Consider the following 22,609-nt stretch of genomic DNA (forward strand, 5'->3'; position numbering starts at 1 on the left):
ACAGTATCAGTATCTAGTCAACAGCTGACAAGGTATCAGTGCCCCTGAACAGGCAGTTATAGTCAACAGCTTACAGTATCTAGTCAACAGCTCTAGTCAACAGTATATAGTCAACAGCTTACAGTATCTAGTCAACAGCTTCTAGTCAACAGCTTACAGTATCTAGTCAACAGCTTACAGTATCTAGTCAACAGCTTACAGTATCTAGTCAACAGCTTACAGTATCTAGTCAACAGCTTCTAGTCAACAGCTTCTAGTCAACAGCTTACAGTATCCAGTCAACAGCTTCTAGTCAACAGTTTACAGTATCTAGTCAACAGCTTACAGTATATAGTCAACAGCTTACAGTATCTAGTCAACAGCTTCTAGTCAACAGCTTACAGTATCTAGTCAACAGCTTACAGTATATAGTCAACAGCTTACAGTATCTAGTCAACAGCTTCTAGTCAACAGCTTCTAGTCAACAGCTTACAGTATCATGTCAACAGCTTACAGTATCCAGTCAACAGCTTCTAGTCAACAGCTTACAGTATCCAGTCAACAGCTTCTAGTCAACAGTTTACAGTATCTAGTCAACAGTTTACAGTATATAGTCAACAGTTTACAGTATCCAGTCAACAGCTTACAGTATCTTACAGTATCTAGTCAACAGTATCCAGTCAACAGCTTCTAGTCAACAGTTTACAGTATCTAGTCAACAGCTTACAGTATCCAGTCAACAGCTTACAGTATCCAGTCAACAGCTTCTAGTCAACAGTTTACAGTATATAGTCAACAGTTTACAGTATATAGTCAACAGTTTACAGTATCTAGTCAACAGCTTACAGTATCTAGTCAACAGTTTACAGTATATAGTCAACAGTTTACAGTATCTAGTCAACAGCTTCTAGTCAACAGCTTACAGTTAGTCAACAGTATATAGTCAACAGCTTACAGTATCTAGTCAACAGCTTCTTCAACAGTATATAGTCAACAGCTTACAGTATCTAGTCAACAGCTTCTAGTCAACAGCTTACAGTATCTAGTCAACAGCTTCTAGTCAACAGCTTACAGTATCTAGTCAACATCTAGTCAACAGCTTACAGTATCTAGTCAACAGCTATCTAGTCAAACAGCTTACAGTATCAGTAGCTTCTAGTCAACAGCTTACAGTATCTAGTCAACAGCTTACAGTATCTAGTCAACAGCTTCTAGTCAACAGCTTACAGTATCTAGTCAACAGCTTTACAGTATCTAGTCAACAGCTTACAGTATCTAGTCAACAGCTTACAGTATCTAGTCAACAGCTTCTAGTCAACAGCTTACAGTATCTAGTCAACAGCTTCTAGTCAACAGCTTACAGTATCTAGTCAACAGCTTACAGTATCTAGTCAACAGCAGTTCTAGTCAACAGCTTACAGTATCTAGTCAACAGCTTCTAGTCAACTTACAGTATCTAGTCAACAGCTTCTAGTCAACAGCTTACAGTATCTAGTATCTAGTCAACAGCTTACAGTATCTAGTCAACAGCTTCTAGTCAACAGCTTACAGTATCTAGTCAACAGCTTACAGTATCTAGTCAACAGTATCTAGTTACAGTATCTAGTCAACAGCTTACAGTATCTAGTCAACAGCTTCTAGTCAACAGCTTACAGTATCTAGTCAACAGCTTCTAGTCAACAGCTTCTAGTCAACAGCTTACAGTATCTAGTCAACAGCTTACAGTATCTAGTCAACAGCTTCAGTATATAGTCAACAGCTTACAGTATCTAGTCAACAATAAAAAGAGGAAACAACAAAGATGTCTGACTGGATCTTTCCGGTGAACTTTTAAAGAAAGTTTTCAAAATGAGTCAACAACAGGAGACAGAGAGACCGTCATCAACAGGAGACAGAGAGACCGTCATCAACAGGAGACAGAGAGACCGTCATCAACAGGAGACAGAGAGACCGTCATCAACAGGAGACACTAGAAAGACCGTCATCAACAGGAGACAGAGAGACCGTCATCAACAGGAGACACTAGACAGACCGTCAACAACAGAAGACACTAGAGAGACCGTCATCAACAGGAGACACTAGAGAGACCATCAACAACAGGAGACACTAGAGAGACCGTCAACAACAGGAGAATGTCATCAAGAGGAGACCCTAGAGAGACTGTCAACAACAGGAGACACTAGAGAGACCGTCATCAACAGGAGACACTAGAGAGACCGTCAACAACAGGAGACACTAGAGAGACCATCAACAACAGGAGACATTAGAGAGACCGTCAACAACAGGAGAATGTCATCAAGAGGAGACACTAGAGAGACCGTCAACAACAGGAGACCGTCATCAAGAGGAGACACTAGAGAGACCGTCAACAACAGGAGACTTAGAGAGACCGTCAACAACAGGAGACACTAGAGAGACCGTCAACTAGAGAGACCGTCAACAACAGGAGACACTAGAGAGACCGTCAACAACAGGAGACACTAGTGAGACCGTCAACAACAGGAGACACTAGTGAGACCGTCAACAACAGGAGTCACTAGAGAGACCGTCAACAACAGGAGACACTAGAGAGACCGTCAACAACAGGAGACCCTAGAGAGACCGTCAACAACAGGAGACACTAGAGAGACCGTCAACAACAGGAGTCACTAGAGATACCGTCAACAACAGGAGTCACTAGAGATACCGTCAACAACAGGAGTCACTAGAGATACCGTCAACAACAGGATGTCAATTCAAGGACATCATGTGATGATTTTATAGGACTGATAGTTCAGGCTGATTGGCTAAGGAGCATTCAAGGTCATGATATATTGGTTTGGCCTCATTCTGTCAAAACAAGTCCTCATGTCTGTCAAAACATCTCCATCGAGTGGTCTGTCAAAACATCTCCATCGAGCGGTCTGTCAAAACATCTCCATCGAGCGGTCTGTCAAAACATCTCCATCCAGCGGTCTGTCAAAACAAGTCCATCGAGCGGTCTGTCAAAACATCTCCATCGAGCGGTCTGTCAAAACATCTCCATCGAGCGGTCTGTCAAAACATCTCCATCGAGCGGTCTGTCAAAACATCTCCATCGAGTGGTCTGTCAAAACAATATTCATCTTATATGATGACTAAGAAATGATCAATATATTTCATTCCCAACTGTCCTCTATATGGTTATGGGATGGTTAGGGTTAGGGGTCGAAGGTTAAAAGTCAGTGCTTACACGTTAAGCCAACGTCCACTCCTTCCCGAACCAGGAAGAGACTGAAGTAACCAGCAAGGTCGTCTGGAAGGTCCAGCTTCGACGCAACAGCCTGCAAATCAGAAGACAGACAGAAAGATCATCTTCGGTCATCTTTTTCTGTGGTTGAATGAATCCACAACTCCTATTTCCTCTGACACATATAAAACTAAAACATTATTTTATCCACTGACAGTTATACAGCCTTGAACCTATTGAAATATCCCAGAGAGAGAGGTCTATGGTCCTATGATCAGTTTATGAAGAACACCAGACTAGTTTACAGTTGTCGTAGTTACAAGAACAAAAAGCAGCTGTTTGTATGGCGTTACAACTTCTATCTTTCTATCTGAGAGAATGTACTGCATTCACTTATGGGTCAACTAGTGTTAATAGTGGATGGATTCTCTGTTGCTGGCAAACATTCTCTGGTTCTCTGTTGCTGGCAAACATTCTCTGGTTCTGGCAAACATTATCTGGATCTCTGGTGCTGGCAAACATTCTCTGGTGCTGGCAAACATTATCTGGTTCTCTGGTGCTGGCAAACATTCTCTGGTTCTCTGGTGCTGGCAAGCATTCTCTGGTTCTCTGGTGCTGGCAAACATTATCTGGTTCTCTGGAGCTGGCAAACATTCTCTGGTTCTCTGGTGCTGGCAAACATTCTCTGGTTCTCTGGTGCTGGCAAACATTCTCTGGTGCTGGCAAACATTCTCTGGTGCTGGCAAACATTCTCTGGTTCTCTGGAGCTGGCAAACATTCTCTGGTGCTGGCAAACATTCTCTGGTGCTGGCAAACATTCTCTGGTTCTCTGGAGCTGGCAAACATTCTCTGGTGCTGGCAAACATTATCTGGTTCTCTGGTGCTGGCAAACATTCTCTGGTTCTCTGGTTCTCTGGTGCTGGCAAACAAGCATTCTCTGGCAAACATTCTCTGGTGCTGGCAAACATTATCTGGTTCTCTGGAGCTGGCAAACATTCTCTGGTTCTCTGGTGCTGGCAAACATTCTCTGGTTCTCTGGAGCTGGCAAACATTCTCTGGAGCTGGCAAACATTATCTGGTGCTGGCAAACATTCTCTGGTTCTCTGGTGCTGGCAAACATTCTCTGGTGCTGGCAAACATTCTCTGGTTCTCTGGTGTAGGCAAACATTCTCTGGTTCTCTGTTGCAGGCAAACATTCTCTGGTTCTCTGTTGCTGGCAAACATTCTCTGGTGCTCTGTTGCTGGCAAACATTCTCTGGTGCTCTGTTGCAGGCAAACATTCTCTGGTGCTCTGTTGCAGGCAAACATTCTCTGGTGCTCTGTTGCAGGCAAACATTCTCTGGTTCTGACAAACATTCTGTACTTTCAATAATCCCTCTCCCTACAGGTTTCCTAACACGGATATTCCCTGTAGGACACCGACTGAACATTAGTGTTGTGAATTTATAGATCAATTATTATCATTCATCATTTCCACGATAATAAAACTGAATCGAAAAATGAAAAGCGTTTTAAATCAGCATGTGTCCCGGCTGGCAAACACACATACAGCTTACCTCGAGGACATCCTCTGTCTGGTCAGAGGTCAGGATGTTGACCGTGACCTTCTGCCTCTTAGACAGGTAGATCTCCAGAGGTACCTCTTCTGTTGGAATCTGCTGGGTCTCCTATTGGACAATGACAGGTTTACTACCGGGTCTCCTATTGGACAATGACAGGTTTACTACTGGGTCTCCTATTGGACAATGACAGGTTTACTACTGGGTCTCCTATTGGACAATGACAGGTTTACTACCGGGTCTCCTATTGGACAATGACAGGTTTACTACCGGGTCTCCTATTGGACAATGACAGGTTTACTACCGGGTCTCCTATTGGACAATGACAGGTTTACTACCGGGTCTCCTATTGGACAATGACAGGTTTACTACTGGGTCTCCTATTGGACAATGACAGGTTTACTACTGGGTCTCCTATTGGACAATGACAGGTTTACTACCGGGTCTCCTATTGGACAATGACAGGTTTACTACCGGGTCTCCTATTGGACAATGACAGGTTTACCGGGTCTCCTATTACTGGGTCTCCTATTGGACAATGACAGGTTTACTACTGGGTCTCCTATTGGACAATGACAGGTCTCCTATTGGACAATGACAGGTTTACTACTGGGTCTCCTATTGACAATGACAGGTTTACTACTGGGTCTCCTATTGGACAATGACAGGTTTACTACTGGGTCTCCTATTGGACAATGACAGGTTTACTACTGGGTCTCCTATTGGACAATGACAGGTTTACTACTGGGTCTCCTATTGGACAATGACAGGTTTACTACTGGGTCTCCTATTGGACAATGACAGGTTTACTACTGGGTCTCCTATTGGACAATGACAGGTTTACTGCTGGGTCTGCTATTGGACAATGACAGGTTTACTACTGGGTCTCCTATTGGACAATGACAGGTTTACTACTGGGTCTCCTATTGGACAATGACAGGTTTACTACTGGGTCTCCTATTGGACAATGACAGGTTTACTGCTGGGTCTGCTATTGGACAATGACAGGTTTACTGCTGGGTCTCCTATTGGACAATGACAGGTTTACTACTAGGTATCCTATTGGACAATGACAGGTTTACTACTAGATCTCCTATTGGACAATGACAGGTTTACTACTAGGTCTCCTATTGGACAATGACAGGTTTACTACTGGGTCTCCTATTGGACCCTGTTCTGTTAGATCAAACTCCCCAGAGGAAATAAGTCACATTTTTTTGTTAAAATTCAACTCTCTCATTTACCTCTGTACAAACACTTGTGGCTTGGTAAGCAAGCAAAAAAAAATATATATATTTTTTTTATAGCCACCTGCTAGACAAGACCGATTTTGGGTCCAGTTATCCCTCTCACTTTACCTCTTCCTCTCTGGTGTGACATTTCAGTTCATTACTAAAGTCCCACTCATCAACCTCAAAGTCCCGCCATGGCTGAACGCATTACCAAAACTGAAGCCATTACTGAGTCAGTCTCCTGGCTCACAGGAGCAGAGACACAACACACTGAATCACAGAGAAGCAGCTTGCTGAGGAGTCGGCCGATATAGAACAACTGATGCACAACACACACACACACACCTCCTGATGAGACACATTCTACGCTGAACAGGACTGACACACCCGCACAACACACGCCACACCTCCTGATGAGACACATTCTACGTAGAACAGGACACACACACACACACCTCCTGATGAGACACATTCTACGCTGAACAGGACTGACACACCCACACAACACACGCCACACCTCCTGATGAGACACATTCTACGTAGAACAGGACACACACACACACACACACACACACACACACACACCTCCTGATGAGACACATTCTACGCTGAACAGGACTGACACACCCACACAACACACGCCACACCTCCTGATGAGACACATTCTACGTAGAACAGGACACACACACACACACACACACACACACACACACACCTCCTGATGAGACACACACTGAACAGGACTGACACACACACACAACACACGCCACACCTCCTGATGAGACACATTCTACGTAGAACAGGACACACACACACACACACACACCTCCGGATGGGACACATTCTACGTAGAACAGGAAACACACACCTCCTGATGAGACACATTCTACGTAGAACAGGACACACACACACACACACACACACCTCCGGATGAGAAAGCCTATGTAGAACAAAACACAGGCTGGAAAGACATGCCTAGCTACACAACAATTACACAGCCAGGCTGGAAAGGCATGCCTAGCTACACAACAATTACACAGCCAGCCTGGAAAGGCATGCCTAGCTACACAACAATTACACAGCCAGCCTGGAAAGACATGCCTAGCTACACAACAATTACACAGCCAGCCTGGAAAGACATGCCTAGCTACACAACAATTACACAGCCAGGCTGGAAAGACATGCCTAGCTAGCTCCACTACCAACCTGCTGGGCTTTCCTTAGAAAGCTGTTGAACATCTCACTGGTTCCGAGCATGGGGTCCTGTCGCACTGTGGTGGAGAGAGAGAAGACGAGAGAGAGAGATATTAGAGGGCCACATCAACACTTATATTTGTAACTCATCAATCTGTAGTAAAAGGTTATATCTACAATAAGCCGAGAAAGTCTTCGGACGTGGCTTCAACTATCTGTAAATCATCAAAGAGCAGGAGACAATTCAACCTGACATCCAGGCAATCTCTACAGTGGTTTAATTGACTAAACCAGGCAATCTCTACAGTGGTTTATTTTCCTGTCGTCCATTTACAAAGCTAAGGTTGATTGTATTGTACGGCGCAATGGAAGCCACAGTATGTGGGACGGTGATGCAATACTGACCCCTAAATAGAGTGTACACTCAATTAGAAGTGCCCTTAAAAGGACAAAGACAGACAGAGAGAGAGAGAGAGAGACATAATTCCTGTGGTGGACTGAGTTCTGGCCCACGTCTCTCACACACACAGCGTTCGGGGACGAGGGAGAACAGATTGTATTTTGAGGCGGTAGATTTTTGCCATAACCGTGTTAAAACCCATTATGTACCATCCTCCCAGCAAGCGGTCGGTCAGCCAGGAAGACTCTGTGTGTGTGTGTGTGTGTGTGTGTGCTTACAGACTATGATATGCCTCAACAAGGCTCAGTTTGTTCTGTGGTAACTTTCAGAAGATTAAAACAAATGCTTAACACTGCTGCCAGCTAAATTTCACTCAGTTCTTCTCTTTCTGTGTGTTGGTCTCTGTGTGCGTGTCAGTGTGTGCGCGCGCATGCGTGTCAGTGTGTGTATGGCCTCAGTTCACCCTTGACCTGCTTGGTGAAGTGTCTGGCCAAAGCGGATGCTTGGTTTGGTGGGGGCACATAGGTTACTGGTCCAATGGGATGGTAGGCTAAGGAATTAGCTGACAAAGACATCTTGCCAAAGAAACTATAAAATGTTCCTGACAAGGACCAAACTGAGTGAGAATTGAAACGCTGGTCCACATCTCTGGCTGCATATCAGATCAAAACAAAATGGCTGGTCCACATCTCTGGCTGCATATTAGATAAAAACAAAATGGTTGGTCCACATCTCTGGCTGCATATTAGATCAAAACAAAATGGTTGGTCCACATCTCTGGCTGCATATTAGATCAAAACAAAATGGTTGGTCCACATCTCTGGCTGCATATTAGATCAAAACAAAATGGTTGGTCCACATCTCTGGCTGCATATTAGATCAAAACAAAATGGTTGGTCCACATCTCTGGCTGCATATTAGATCAAAACAAAATGGTTGGTCCACATCTCTGGCTGCATATTAGATCAAAACAAAATGGTTGGTCCACATCTCTGGCTGCATATCAGATCAAAACAAAATGGCTGGTCCACATCTCTGGCTGCATATTAGATCAAAACAAAATGGTTGGTCCACATCTCTGGCTGCATATTAGATCAAAACAAAATGGTTGGTCCACATCTCTGGCTGCATATTAGATCAAAACAAAATGGTTGGTCCACATCTCTGGCTGCATATTAGATCAAAACAAAATGGTTGGTCCACATCTCTGGCTGCATATCAGATCAAAACAAAATGGCTGGTCCACATCTCTGGCTGCATATTAGATCAAAACAAAATGGATCAGACTTTCCATTTAGTCCTGATAACATTATGAATGGATCTGAAGAGAACAGATATCTGGTTCCAGGTTTATCAAGAGGCCTTAGCCTCAACTGCAATCGTGCTCAGTGTGTGCCTGTGTTAGGTGTTATACTGTATACCGGGCTATTTGGAAATAGTCATGAGGTATGTTTTTTTCTTTTCTTACCGTTGAACCAGATCAAGTTCTTTATTTGACCGGGCACATTATGAAGCTTACTGTAGTTCCCCAGAAACAGTTGAGACAGTCACGTGTTTGTTTGTAAATAGCACAACCGGAGAAAGAACTGTTCTTCCATCAGACGAGCACGCGCCAGACGAGCACGCGCCAGACGAGCACGCGCCAGACGAGCACGCGCCAGACGAGCACGCGCCAGACGACAGACGAGCACGCGCCAGACGAGCACGTGTCAAAACTTAGTTCACTTGCACAATGTCTCTGATTCACGTTCTCTTGTACAATGTCCAACATCACCAAACATTACATTCGCTAGCTCCTACCTATCTATAAGCAGAGTATTCAGACCCCTTCTCTTTTCCCACATTTTGTTACATTACAGCCTTATTCTAAAATGGATTAAATAAAACATTATCCTCATCAATCTACACACAATACCCCATAATGACATCACAATACCTCATAATGACATCACAATACCTCATAATGACATCACAGTACCTCATAATGACATCACAATACCTCATAATGACATCACAATACCTCATAATGACATCACAATACCTCATAATGACATCACAGTACCTCATAATGACAAAGTGAAAACAGTTTGACATTTTTACAAAGGTGTTAAAAATTAAAAAACGGCAATACCTTATTTACATAAGTATACAGACCTTTGCTATGAGACTCGAAATTAAGCTTTGAAGGCGCATCCTGTTTCCATTAATCATCACTTGAGATGTTTTACAACTTGATTGGAGTCCACCTCTGGTCAATTCAATTGATTGCACAGGATTTGGAAAGGCACAAACCTGTCTATAAGGTCCCACAGTTGACAGTGCATGTCAGAGCACAAACCAAAGCCATGAGTGCACTGTATGTACAGTGGCAAGAAAAAGTATGTGAACCCTTTGGAATTACCTGGATGTCTGAAAATAATTAGTCATCAAATTTGATCTGATCTTCATTTTAGTCACAACAATGCCCTGCCCTATAAAAATAAAAAAAAACTCACAAAATTTGAGTTTGCTATTCACAAGAAGCATTGCCTGATGTGAACCATGCCTCGAACAAAAGAGATCTCGGAAGACCTACGTTTATTGTTGACTTGCATAAAGCTGGAAAGGGTTTCAAAAGTATATCTCTAAAAGCCTTTATGTTCATCAGTCCGCGGTAAGACAAATTGTCTATAAATTGAGAAAGTTCAGCGCTGTTGCTACTCTCCCTAGGATTAACCGTCCTGCAAAGGTGACTGCAAGAGCACAGTGCAGAATACTCAATGAGGTTAAGAAGAACCAGGTATTTTGTAAATGACATCGCCGAAGTTGAGGACAGGATAGTCAGTTTTGCGGTGTGAGAGAAGGAGGCTTTGTTGCAGAATAGAAAGCCAATTCTAGATTTAATTTTGGATTGGAGATGTTTAATATGAGTCTGGAAGGATAGTTTACAGTCTAGCCAGACACCTAGGTATTTGTAGTTGTCCACATATTCTAAGTCAGAACTGTCCAGAGTAGTGATGCTAGTCGGGCGGGCGGGTGCGGGCAGCGAACGGTTGAAAAGCAAGCATTTAGTTTTACTAGCGTTTAAGAGCAGTTGGAGGCCACGGAAAATTTGTTAAAAGCTACCGTCCAGTTGAAATTTTATTGATTATTTATTGTATAAACAACCTGATGATTGATTATAAAAAAACATTTGACATGTTTCTACGAACTTTACAGATACTATTTTGAATTTTCGTCTGCCCGTCATGGTCCTGCACGAGCCTGTGGATATAAAAAATTAAAAAAACAAAGTGCCAACCAAAATGGAGGTTTTCAGATATAAAGAGAATCTTTATCGAACAAAACTAACATTTATTGTGTAACTGGGAGTCTTGTGAGTGCAAACATAAGATCAAAGGAAAGCGAATAATTTTATTGCTTTTCTGACTTTCGTGACCAATCTAATTTGCTGCTAGCTGTTTGTAATGTTTTGTCTGCTAATCGCATGGTTTGCTTTCACTGTAAAGCCTTTTTGAAATCTGACACAACAGGTGGATTAACAAGCTAAACTGTGTTTTGCTATATTGCACTTGTGATTTCATGAAAATTAAATATTTTTTGTAATTTAATTTGAATTTGGCGCTCTGCAATTCACCGGATGTTGACGAAAATGATACCGCTAAAAGGATCGGTGCGCCAAGAGGTTATTAACACAGTGTCCAAAGAAGGGCCAGATGTATACGGAATGGTGTCGTCTGCATAAGAGGTGGATCAGAGAATCACCAGCAGCAAGAGCGTCATCATTGATGTATACAGAGAAAATAGTCGGCCCGAGAATTGAACCCACTGAACTCTATCAGAGAAGTAAGTAGTTGGTGAACCAGGCGATGCAGTCATTTGAGAAACCAAGGCTGTTGTCAGCTATAGACTTACATAAATCTCTGGAAAATGCTAACATCTCTGTTGACGAGTCTACGATACGTAAAACACTAAACGGTGTTCATGGGAAGACACCACGGAAGAAGTCACTGCTGCCCAAAAAAAAACATTGCTGCACGTCTAAAGTTTACAAAAGTGCACCTGGATGTTCCACAGCGTTTCTGGCAAAATATTCTGTGGACAGATGAAACTACAGTTGAGTTGTTTGGAAGGAACACACAACACTATGTGTGGAGAAAAAAAAAGTCACAGCACACCAACATCAAAACCTCATCCCAACTGTAAAGTATGGAGGAGGGAGCATCATGGTTTGGGGCTGCTTTGCTGCCTCAGGGCCTGGACAGCTTGCTGTCATTGACGAAAAAAAATGAATTCCCAAGTTTAACAAGACATTTTACAGGAGAATGTAAGGCTATCTGTCGGCCAATTGAAGCTCAACAGAAGTTGGGTGATGCAATAGGACAACGACCCAAAACACAGAACTAAAGCAACAGAATGTCTTCAACAGAAGAAAATACGCCTTCTAACGTGGTCCAGTCAGAGTCCTGACCTCGACCCGATTTAAAATGCTGTGGCGTGACCTCGAGAGAGAGGTTCAAAGCAGACCTCCTAAGAATATTGCTGAACTGAAACGGTTTTGTAAAGATGAATGGTCCAAAATTCCTCCTGACCATTGTGCAGGTCTGACTCGCAACAGAAAACATTTGGTTGAGGTTATTGCTGCCAAAGAAGCATCAGCCAGTTACTAAATCCAAGAGTTCACATTTCACTTTTCCCACCCTGCACTGTGAATGTTTACACGGTGTGTTCAATAAAGACATGAAAACATATCATTGTTTGTGTGTTATTAGTTTTAAGCAGACTGTCTATTGCTGTGACATAGATGAAGATCAGATCAAATTGTTTGACTAATTTATGCAGAAATCCAGGTCATTCCGAAGGGTTCATACTTTTTCTTGCCACTGTATATCTTTATGAGCTGGATTGCCGGTCTTTGTAATTAGTTTACTTTCGTTTGCGCTCGTTGGCATATTTAGCTAGCAGCCTCCAGAGGCCTCCAGAGGCCAACAAGGTATTCTGCTACTTGGATTGGTCATTGAGGTTACTAAGGACAGTAGATCATGAGTCGGCTACTGCCTGTTCTACCATACTGCCCCTTATTGAGCTGGCTACTGCCTGTTCTACCATACTGCCCCTTATTGAGCCGGCTACTGCCTGTTCTACCATACTGCCCCTTATTGAGCCGGCTACTGCCTGTTCTACTATACTGCCCCTTATTGAGCCGGCTACTGCCTGTTCTACCATACTGCCCCTTATTGAGCCGGCTACTGCCTGTTCTACTATACTTCCCCTTATTGAGCCGGCTACTGCCTGTTCTACCATACTGCCCCTTATTGAGCCGGCTACTGCCTGTTCTACTATACTGCCTGTTCTACCATACTGCCCCTTATTGAGCCGGCTACTGCCTGTTCTACCATACTGCCCCTTATTGAGCCGGCTACTGCCTGTTCTACTATACTGCCTGTTCTACCATACTGCCCCTTATTGACCCTCCTCCCCATGGGAAAAATGGAGGTCGCTTCTAGTTCAACTTAGTCGAGTTAAATTAGATTAGAATGAGAATTTAAACATCCTTGTAGAAAATAAAATCACTTTTCTCTGAACAATACTGGAATTGGAATTTTAAATCATCTTCTGAGTTAAGTGAATTGGAACTTAAATGAAATGGAGTTGACCCCTAAACTCAAATACAGGAAGTGGAAAACGTGATCTCACCAGCTTGCATGTATTTCTCCAGCTGTTCTCGTCTCTGCTCCACCTCGGCCGGCGTCAGCGTGAAGATCTTCTTTGGGGGGAAAGCGGGTACCACGTTGTTCCCATATTCTTTCTTTATCTGGGAGGAAATTAAAAACATACAAGTTCAAGGTCTGAAACCAAATGGGAAGAAAGAGGACTAGTCCGAAAAGTATTGAGCATGTTATATTAATCATAATAATAGTTTTGAACTACTCTGATACAGATCATATTGTAGAAAACTTTAAGGAGAAGTTGTTGTTTTTGCAACCAAATCTATATTTTTGTTTTTTAATGTCATGTTATAAAAAGGGTCCAGACTCCTTTTATGTGATTTCACTTTTTTTTTTGAGAAACAGCAAATCGCTTCCTCATCCTCGTTGTGTACTACGGGGGCCCTGAAAAAAACATTAACAAAGATTCCCCCCCCAAAAAACACCCAAATACGTCCGTTTAGAAACGGCAAAGCTCTCAGTATAGTAGCACAGGTTTCTAGATGTTGTACACATGGCGACATTGTCATTTCCGAACTGTTTCTGTTTTGTGCGACTCAAGACGTTTCCCACATCCAGCTGTTCCATTCTCCGTGTAGCCTGCTGCTACAGATAACTGCCAGAATAAAAGGAAACTGCCAGAATAAAAGGAAACTGCCAGAATAAAAGGAAACTGCCAGAATAAAAGGAAACTGCCAGAATAAACAAAACACCAACATAAAGTGTCTTAATAGGTTGTTGGGCCACCATGAGCCAGAACAGCTTCAATTATTTTGTTTGAGTCCCGGCTGGGGCTGCCCCCAATTTCGCTACACTGGTGTCTGAAGTGGGATGTCGCCTCGTGAGGCCATTGGAGAGGTGTATCCACGTGAGGGACTTGGTATAGAGGAGTGTGTGGAAAAGCTCTCCCAAAAAGGCTGAGGGTAATGTAACAACTTCAACACCTCCTCAAAAGGTTTGGCTTGACAATCGCTGGACCCAGATTTCAGTCCCAAGATAAAGAAAGAGCATGGGAACAATGTGGTGCCTGCTACAATATTTTTCAATTGTTGGTTACTTAAAAAAAAGTGACATTCTAAACATTTTATTCAGTCTTTATAATAGGAGTAATGGGTTGAGAGGAAAACATGGACACAAAACCGTTCCCCCAGGACAAAGTTAAGCTAGAAAACATGGATATACAATGGTTCCCCCAGGCCAAAGTTAAGCCAGAAAACATGGATACACAAGTGGTTCCCTCATCTGAAGCTCGTTGGAAAACGTGGTGTAATTTATGAGCAGTCTGAGGATGAATCACAGGTTTATTTCAAACCCAGTCAGTTCGGTAGATAGTTTCCATGTAAAACACATCCAGACACATCCAGACAGCAGACGACTGGTTTCTACTGTCTAGCCAGGCCGAGTTGATTTAACTCATTCCTGTTGAACTCAGGGACTTTATCATCAGACGATCTCAGGCTATAAACAAGATGTTTCAACTAAAGCCTCTCGGACCCTCAAGAACCAACTGGTGTTTTAATTCAGACCTGTTTTTAAAAGACAACATATAGACTGTGTCCCAAATGGCAGCCGGTTATCTACTTTTAACCAGAGACCTATGGGTCCTAGTGCACTACTACCCTATAGGTCCTGGTCTAAAGTAGTGCACTACTACTCCTATAGGTCCTGGTCTAAAGTAGTGCACTACTACTCCTATAGGCCCTGGTCTAAAGTAGTGCACTACTACCCTATAGACCATGTTCTAAAATAGTGCACTACTACCCTATAGGCTCTGGTCTAAAGTAGTGCACTACTACTCCTATAGGCTCTGGTCTAACGTAGTGCACTACTACCCTATAGATCCTGGTCTAACGTAGTGCACTACTACCCTATAGATCCTGGTCTAACGTAGTGCACTACTACTCCTATAGGCTCTGGTCTAACGTAGTGCACTACTACTCCTATAGGCTCTGGTCTAAAGTAGTGCACTACTACTCCTGTAGGCCCTGGTCTAAAGTAGTGCACTACTACCCTATATACCCTTGTCTAAAGTAGTGCACTACAACCCTATAGACCCTGGTCTAAAGTAGTGCACTACTACCCTATAGGTCCTGGTCTAAAGTAGTGCACTACTACCCTATAGGCCCTGGTCTAAAGTAGTGCACTACTACCCTATAGGCCCTGGTCTAAAGTAGTGCACTACTACCCTATAGGTCCCTACAACCTCTCTCCTACACAGTGGAATACAACCAGAATGCTATTAGGGCTACAACCTCTCTCCTACAAGGTGGACTACAACCAGAATGCTATTAGGGCTACAACCTCTCTCCTACAAGGTGGAATACAACCAGAATGCTATTAGGGCTACAACCTCTCTCCTACACAGTGGAATACAACCAGAATGCTATTAGATACAACCTCTCTCCTACACAGTGGAATACAACCAGAATGCTATTCGGGCTACAACCTCTCTCCTACACAGTGGAATACAACCAGAATGCTATTAGATACAACCTCTCTCCTACACAGTGGAATACAACCAGAATGCTATTAGATACAACCTCTCTCCTACACAGTGGAATACAACCAGAATGCTATTCGGGCTACAACCTCTCTCCTACACAGTGGAATACAACCAGAATGCTATTCGGGCTACAACCTCTCTCCTACACAGTGGAATACAACCAGAATGCTATTCGGGCTACAACCTCTCTCCAACACAGTGGAATACAACCAGAATGCTATTCGGGCTACAACCTCTCTCCTACACAGTGGAATACAACCAGAATGCTATTCGGGCTACAACCTCTCTCCTACACAGTGGAATACAACCAGAATGCTATTAGATACAACCTCTCTCCTACACAGTGGAATACAACCAGAATGCTATTAGGGTTAAAACCTCTCTCCTACACAGTGGAATACAACCAGAATGCTATTAGGGATACAACCTCTCTCCTACACAGTGGAATACAACCAGAATGCTATTAGGGACACAACCTCTCTCCTACACAGTGGAATACAACCAGAATGCTATTAGATACAACCTCTCTCCTACACAGTGGAATATAATTATTGTCCCTCTAAAAATGTAGATGAAGCTACAAAGTCCCACGGGCTTTCTGCTCAGCTGTCACTACCAATAACACTCCATTTAACATCCACTTCCAGTAGTTTCGCCAGCACCTGTAAGAACATTCCCTGAGGAAGGAGTTTGTGTTCATGGGTTTACAGTTACTGCACCGTGACTACACTACAGATGAAGCTGGGTAAACTATAAGGGCTGGCATAGACACAGAAGTCACTGTTATTCAAGTCACACGGTCTGAGTCTCGAGTCGAGTCCCCAGTAGAACAGGTCGAGTCTCGAGTCGAGTCCCCAGTAGAACAGGTCGAGTCTCGAGTCGAGTCCCCAGTAGAACAGGTCGAGTCGAGTCCCCAGTAGAACAGGTCGAGTCTAAAACACATGTTGATAATGTAATAATTATCATAAACTGGGTAAATCAAAATGTAAGCTTCATAAAGCTAATGTGTCAATTTCAAGCAATGTTGACGTACCAAAAGACCAGTAGGTTCTATGCTAGTAATTGTTGCTTGATTCTGCTGGTGAGCAAAGTAAACAGCTCATATTCCTGATCACCAATTTGTTTTGAAGCTGCACATAACGCCTTCAGAAAGTATTCAGACTTGTTCCACATTTTGTTACTTTACAGCCTTATTCTAAAATGGATTACATAAAACAATTTCCTCAGCAATCTACACGCAATACCCCATAATGACATCACAATACTCCATAATGACATCACAATACCCCATAATGACATCACAATAGCCCATAATGACATCACAATAGCCCATAATGACATCACAATACCCCATAATGACATCACAATACCCCATAATGACATCACAATACCCCATAATGACATCACAAAACCCCATAATGACAAAGAGAACAGGGTTTTTAGAAATGTTTGCAAATGTATTTATTTTTAAACAACCAAATACCTTATTTACAAAAGTATTCAAACCCTTTGCTATGAGACTCAAAATTGCACTCAGGTGCATCCTGTTTCCATTGATCATCCTTGAGATGTTTCAACAACTTGATTGGAGTCCACCTGTGGTAAATTCAATTGATTGGAAATGACGCGCTCCAGCAGGTGTATCTCACTGATCATCCCTAAAACCAACACCTCATTTGGCCGCCTTTCGTTCCAGTACTCTGCTGCCTGTGACTGGAACGAACTGCAACAATCGCTGAAGTTGGAGACTTTTATCTCCCTCACCAACTTCAAACATCTGCTATCTGAGCAGCTAACCGATCGCTGCAGCTGTACATAGTCTATCGGTAAATACCCCACCCAATTTTACCTACCTCATCCCCATACTGTTTTTATTTATTTACTTTTCTGCTCTTTTGCACACCAATATCTCTACCTGTACATGATCATCTGATCATTTATCACTCCAGTGTTAATCTGCAAAATTGTAATTATTCGCCTACCTCCTCATGCCTTTTGCACACAATGTATATAGACTCTCTTTTTTTTTCTACTGTGTTATTGACTTGTTAATTGTTTACTCCATGTGTAACTCTGTGTTGTTGTCTGTTCACACTGCTATGCTTTATCTTGGCCAGGTCGCAGTTGCAAACTTGTTCTCAACTAGCCTACCTGGTTAAATAAAGGTGAAATAAAAAAATAAAATTTGGAAAGGCACACACCTGTCTATATAAGGTCCCACAGTTGACAGTGCATGTCAGAGCAAAAACCAAGCCATGAGGTGGAAGGAATTGTGCAAAGAGCTCTGAGACAGGATTGTGTTGAGGCACAGATCTGGGGAAGGGTACTAAAACATTTCCACAGTATTGAAGGTCGCCAAGAACACAGTGGCATCCATCATTCTTAAATTGATTAAGTTTTGGAACAACCAAGACTCTTCCTAGAGCTGGCCACCTGGCCAAACTAAGCAATCGGGGGAGAACGGCTTTGGTCAGGGAGGTGGCCAAGAACCCAATGGTCCCTCTGACAGAGCTCTAGAGTTCCTCTGTGGAGATGGTTGTCCTTCTGGAAGGTTCTCCCATCTCTGCAGCAACCCACAAATCAGACCTTTATGGTAGAGTGGCCAGACGGAAGCCACTCCTCAGTAAAAGGCACAAGACAGCACGCTTGGAGTTTTCCAAAAGGCACCTAAAGACTCTCCGACCATGAGAAGCAAGACTCTGGTCTGATGAAATCAAGATTGAAATCTTTGGCCTGAATGCTAAGCGTCACTTCTGGAGGAAACCTGGCACCATCCCTACGGTGAAGCATGGTGGTGACAGCATCCCTACGGTGAAGCATGGTGGTGGCAGCATTATGGTGTGGGGATGTTTTTCAGCGGCAGGGACTGGGAGACTAGTCAGGATCAAGTCAAAGATGAATGGCGCAAAATACAGAGACCCTTGATAAAAACCTGCTCCAGAGCACTCAGGACCTCAGACTGGGGTGACAGTTCACCTTCCAACAGGACAACGACCCTAAGCACACAGCCAAGACAACACAGGAGTGGCTTCGGGACAAGTTTCTGAATGTCCTTGAGTGGCCCAGCCAGAGCCCGGACTTGAACCCGATCAAACATCTCTGGAGAGACCTGAAAATAGCTGTGCAGTGATGCTCCCCATCCATCCTGACAGAGCTTGAGAGGATCTGCAGAGAAGAATGGGAGAAACTCCCCAAATACAGGTGTGCCAAGCTTGTAGCGTCATACCCAAGAAGACTGGAGGCTGTAATCGCTACCAAAGGAGCTTCAACAAAGTACTGAGTAAAGGGTCTGAATACTTATATGTTTTTGTGCAAAAAGTTCTACAAATCTGTTTTTTGCTTTGTCACTAAGGGTATTGTGTAGATTGAGGAGAAATATGTTTTTAATACATTTTAGTATAACGTAGATATATATTTGTTTTTAAGTCAAGGGGTCTGAATACTTTCTGAATGCAATGCATGTATGTTGCCGTCTTACCTGTTGGTGTAGGCCGAGCAGCTGGCTATAGCGTACCTGACAGTGCAGAACGCTATTCACATGGATGTTGAATGCCTGTAGAAGAGATGAGAACAGATTCTTTACTGAGCATTTCTCTCTCTCTCTCTCTATATATATATATATGCTTCACAGAGCAGTAAGATAATTACAAAATCAACGTCATTCTATTCATTTTTGAAAATACATTTTAAAATTAGTCTTATTAGGACCTGCCTAAAAATAAATTAAGAATGAAGTATTTTGCGAGGGTGTAGCCTATATTCAATGGATTTGTTCAAATAAAACGGCATGTGAACGGGAGATGGGAAAACAGACTGTATGACTTGGGCTCTAAAAACCAGATTATATTTTATTTTGCAACACACTGTAAGGTCTGTCTAAAAGGGTTTTTATTATTATTATTATTTATTATTGTTATTTAGTGCTACTCGGCTCACACGGTCTTCAATTTTCATCACGGAAACTACGGAGCTTCCCGAAATGGCACCCTATTACAGAGGCATCAAAGCTGGGACCGAGACACTGAAGAAGAACAACTGTTAAACAGCTTCTATCTCAAGGCCCTCAGACTGTTAAACAGCTTCTATCTCCATCACTAAGCTTCTATCTCAAGGCCATCAGTTAAGGCTTCTATCTGAACTGATAAACAGCTTCTATCTCAAGGCCATCAGACTGTTAAACAGCTTCTACCTCAAGGCCATCAGACTGTTAAACAGCCATCACTAACTCAGAGAGGCTGCTGCCTAAATGGAGACCCAACCACTGGACACTAACAAACTAGTCACTTTAAAACAATGCCACTTTAAATGTTTTACATATCTTACATTACTCATCTCATATGTATAATACTGTATTTTATACCATCTATTGTATCTTGCCTATGCCGCTCAGCTATCGCTCATCCATATACTCATATGTACATATTCTCATTCACCCCTTTAGATTTGTGTGTATTAGGTAGTTGTTGAATTGTTAGATATTACTGCACTGTCGGAACTAGAAGCACAAGCATTAACATCTGCTAACCATGTGACCATTAACATCTGCTAACCATGTGACCATTAACATCTGCTAACCATGTGACCATTAACATCTGCTAACCATGTGACCATTAACATCTGCTAACCATGTGACCATTAACATCTGCTAACCATGTGACCATTAACATCTGCTAACCATGTGACCATTAACATCTGCTAACCATGTGACCATTAACATCTGCTAACCATGTGACCATTAACATCTGCTAACCATGTGACCAATAACATCTGCTAACCATGTGACCATTAACATCTGCTAACCATGTGACCATTAACATCTGCTAACCATGTCCATGTGACCATTAACATCTGCTAACCATGTCCATGTGACCATTAACATCTGCTAACCATGTGTATGTGACCAATAACATCTGCTAACCATGTGACCATTAACATCTGCTAACCATGTGACCAATAACATCTGCTAACCATGTGACCATTAACATCTGCTAACCATGTGACCAATAACATCTGCTAACCATGTGACCAATAACATCTGCTAACCATGTGACCATTAACATCTGCTAACCATGTGACCATTAACATCTGCTAACCATGTGACCATTAACATCTACTAACCATGTGACCATTAACATCTGCTAACCATGTGTATATGTCACCAATAACATCTGCTAACCATGTAACCAATAACATCTGCTAACCATGTGACCATTAACATCTACTAACCATGTGACCATTAACATCTGCTAACCATGTGACCATTAACATCTGCTAACCATGTGACCATTAACATCTGCTAACCATGTGACCATTAACATCTGCTAACCATGTGTATGTGACCAATAACATCTGCTAACCATGTGTATGTGACCAATAACATCTGCTAACCATGTGTATGTGACCATTAACATCTGCTAACCATGTGACCAATAACATCTACTAACCATGTGTATGTGACCAATAACATCTGCTAACCATGTGTATGTGACCAATAACACCTGCTAACCATGTGACCAATAACATCTACTAACCATGTGACCAATAACATCTGCTAACCATGTGTATGTGACCAATAACATCTGCTAACCATGTGTATGTGACCAATAACATCTGCTAACCATGTGTATGTGACCAATAACATCTGCTAACCATGTGTATGTGACCAATAACATCTGCTAACCATGTATATGTGACCATTAACATCTACTAACCATGTGACCAATAATATCTATATAGTGCACCACTTTAGACCAGAGCCCTATAAGTACACTAATTTTGACCAGAGCCCTATTCCCTATATAGTGCACTACTTTAGACCAGAGCCCTATTCCCTATATAGTGCACTACTTTAGACCAGAGCCCTATTCACTATATAGTGCACCACTTTAGACCAGAGCCCTATTCCCTATATAGTGCCCCACTTTAGACCAGAGCCCTATTCCCTATATAGTGCCCCACTTTAGACCAGAGCCCTATTCCCTATATAGTGCACTACTTAATTATAGCAGGGCGTGTACTATCCTGTATGTGGAATAGGGTGCCATTTTGGACACAGTATAGATGTGTTGCTCTGCTCTGGGAACACATTGCACAGTATAGAGTCATTAAGTGTTGCTCTGGGAACACATTGCACAGTATAGAGTCATTAAGTGTTGCTCTGCTCTGGGAACACATTGCACAGTGTAGAGTCATTAAGTGTTGCTCTGGGAACACATTGCACAGTATAGAGTCATTAAGTGTTGCTCTGGGAACACATTGCACAGTATAGAGTCATTAAGTGTTGCTCTGGGAACACATTGCACAGTATAGAGTCATTAAGTGTTGCTCTGGGAACACATTGCACAGTATAGAGTCATTAAGTGTGTTGCTCTGGGAACACATTGCACAGTATAGAGTCATTAAGTGTTGCTCTGGGAACACATTGCACAGTATAGAGTCATTAAGTGTTGCTCTGGGAACACATTGCACAGTATAGAGTCATTAAGTGTTGCTCTGCTCTGGGAACACATTGCACAGTGTAGAGTCATTAAGTGTTGCTCTGGGAACACATTGCACAGTATAGAGTCATTAAGTGTTGCTCTGGGAACACATTGCACAGTATAGAGTCATTAAGTGTTGCTCTGGGAACACATTGCACAGTATAGAGTCATTAAGTGTTGCTCTGGGAATACATTGCACAGTATAGAGTCATTAAGTGTTGCTCTGGGAATACATTGCACAGTATAGAGTCATTAAGTGTTGCTCTGGGAACACATTGCACAGTATAGAGTCATTAAGTGTTGCTCTGGGAACACATTGCACAGTATAGAGTCATTAAGTGTTGCTCTGGGAATACATTGCACAGTAT

The 22,609-nt window shown here is 42.6% G+C and overlaps 1 protein-coding gene across 2 annotated transcripts in view; it reads right to left on the reverse strand.

Moving 5' to 3' along the window:
- LOC115123705 (sorting nexin-17-like) overlaps positions 1–22,609 on the reverse strand; it is a 90,370-nt gene that overhangs the window by 40,073 nt on the left and 27,688 nt on the right. For both annotated transcript variants that reach the window (XM_065008565.1, XM_065008564.1), the window contains exons 2-6: positions 19,241–19,315; positions 13,249–13,366; positions 7,185–7,249; positions 4,744–4,854; positions 3,191–3,281 (exon numbers count right to left, since the gene is read on the reverse strand). In XM_065008565.1, coding sequence (XP_064864637.1) covers positions 3,191–3,281; positions 4,744–4,854; positions 7,185–7,249; positions 13,249–13,366; positions 19,241–19,315 — 460 coding nt within the window. The remainder of the gene's footprint in view (positions 1–3,190; positions 3,282–4,743; positions 4,855–7,184; positions 7,250–13,248; positions 13,367–19,240; positions 19,316–22,609) is intronic.

This window comes from Oncorhynchus nerka, linkage group LG24 (assembly GCF_034236695.1).
Source record: "Oncorhynchus nerka isolate Pitt River linkage group LG24, Oner_Uvic_2.0, whole genome shotgun sequence".
Lineage (NCBI taxonomy): Eukaryota > Metazoa > Chordata > Actinopteri > Salmoniformes > Salmonidae > Oncorhynchus > Oncorhynchus nerka.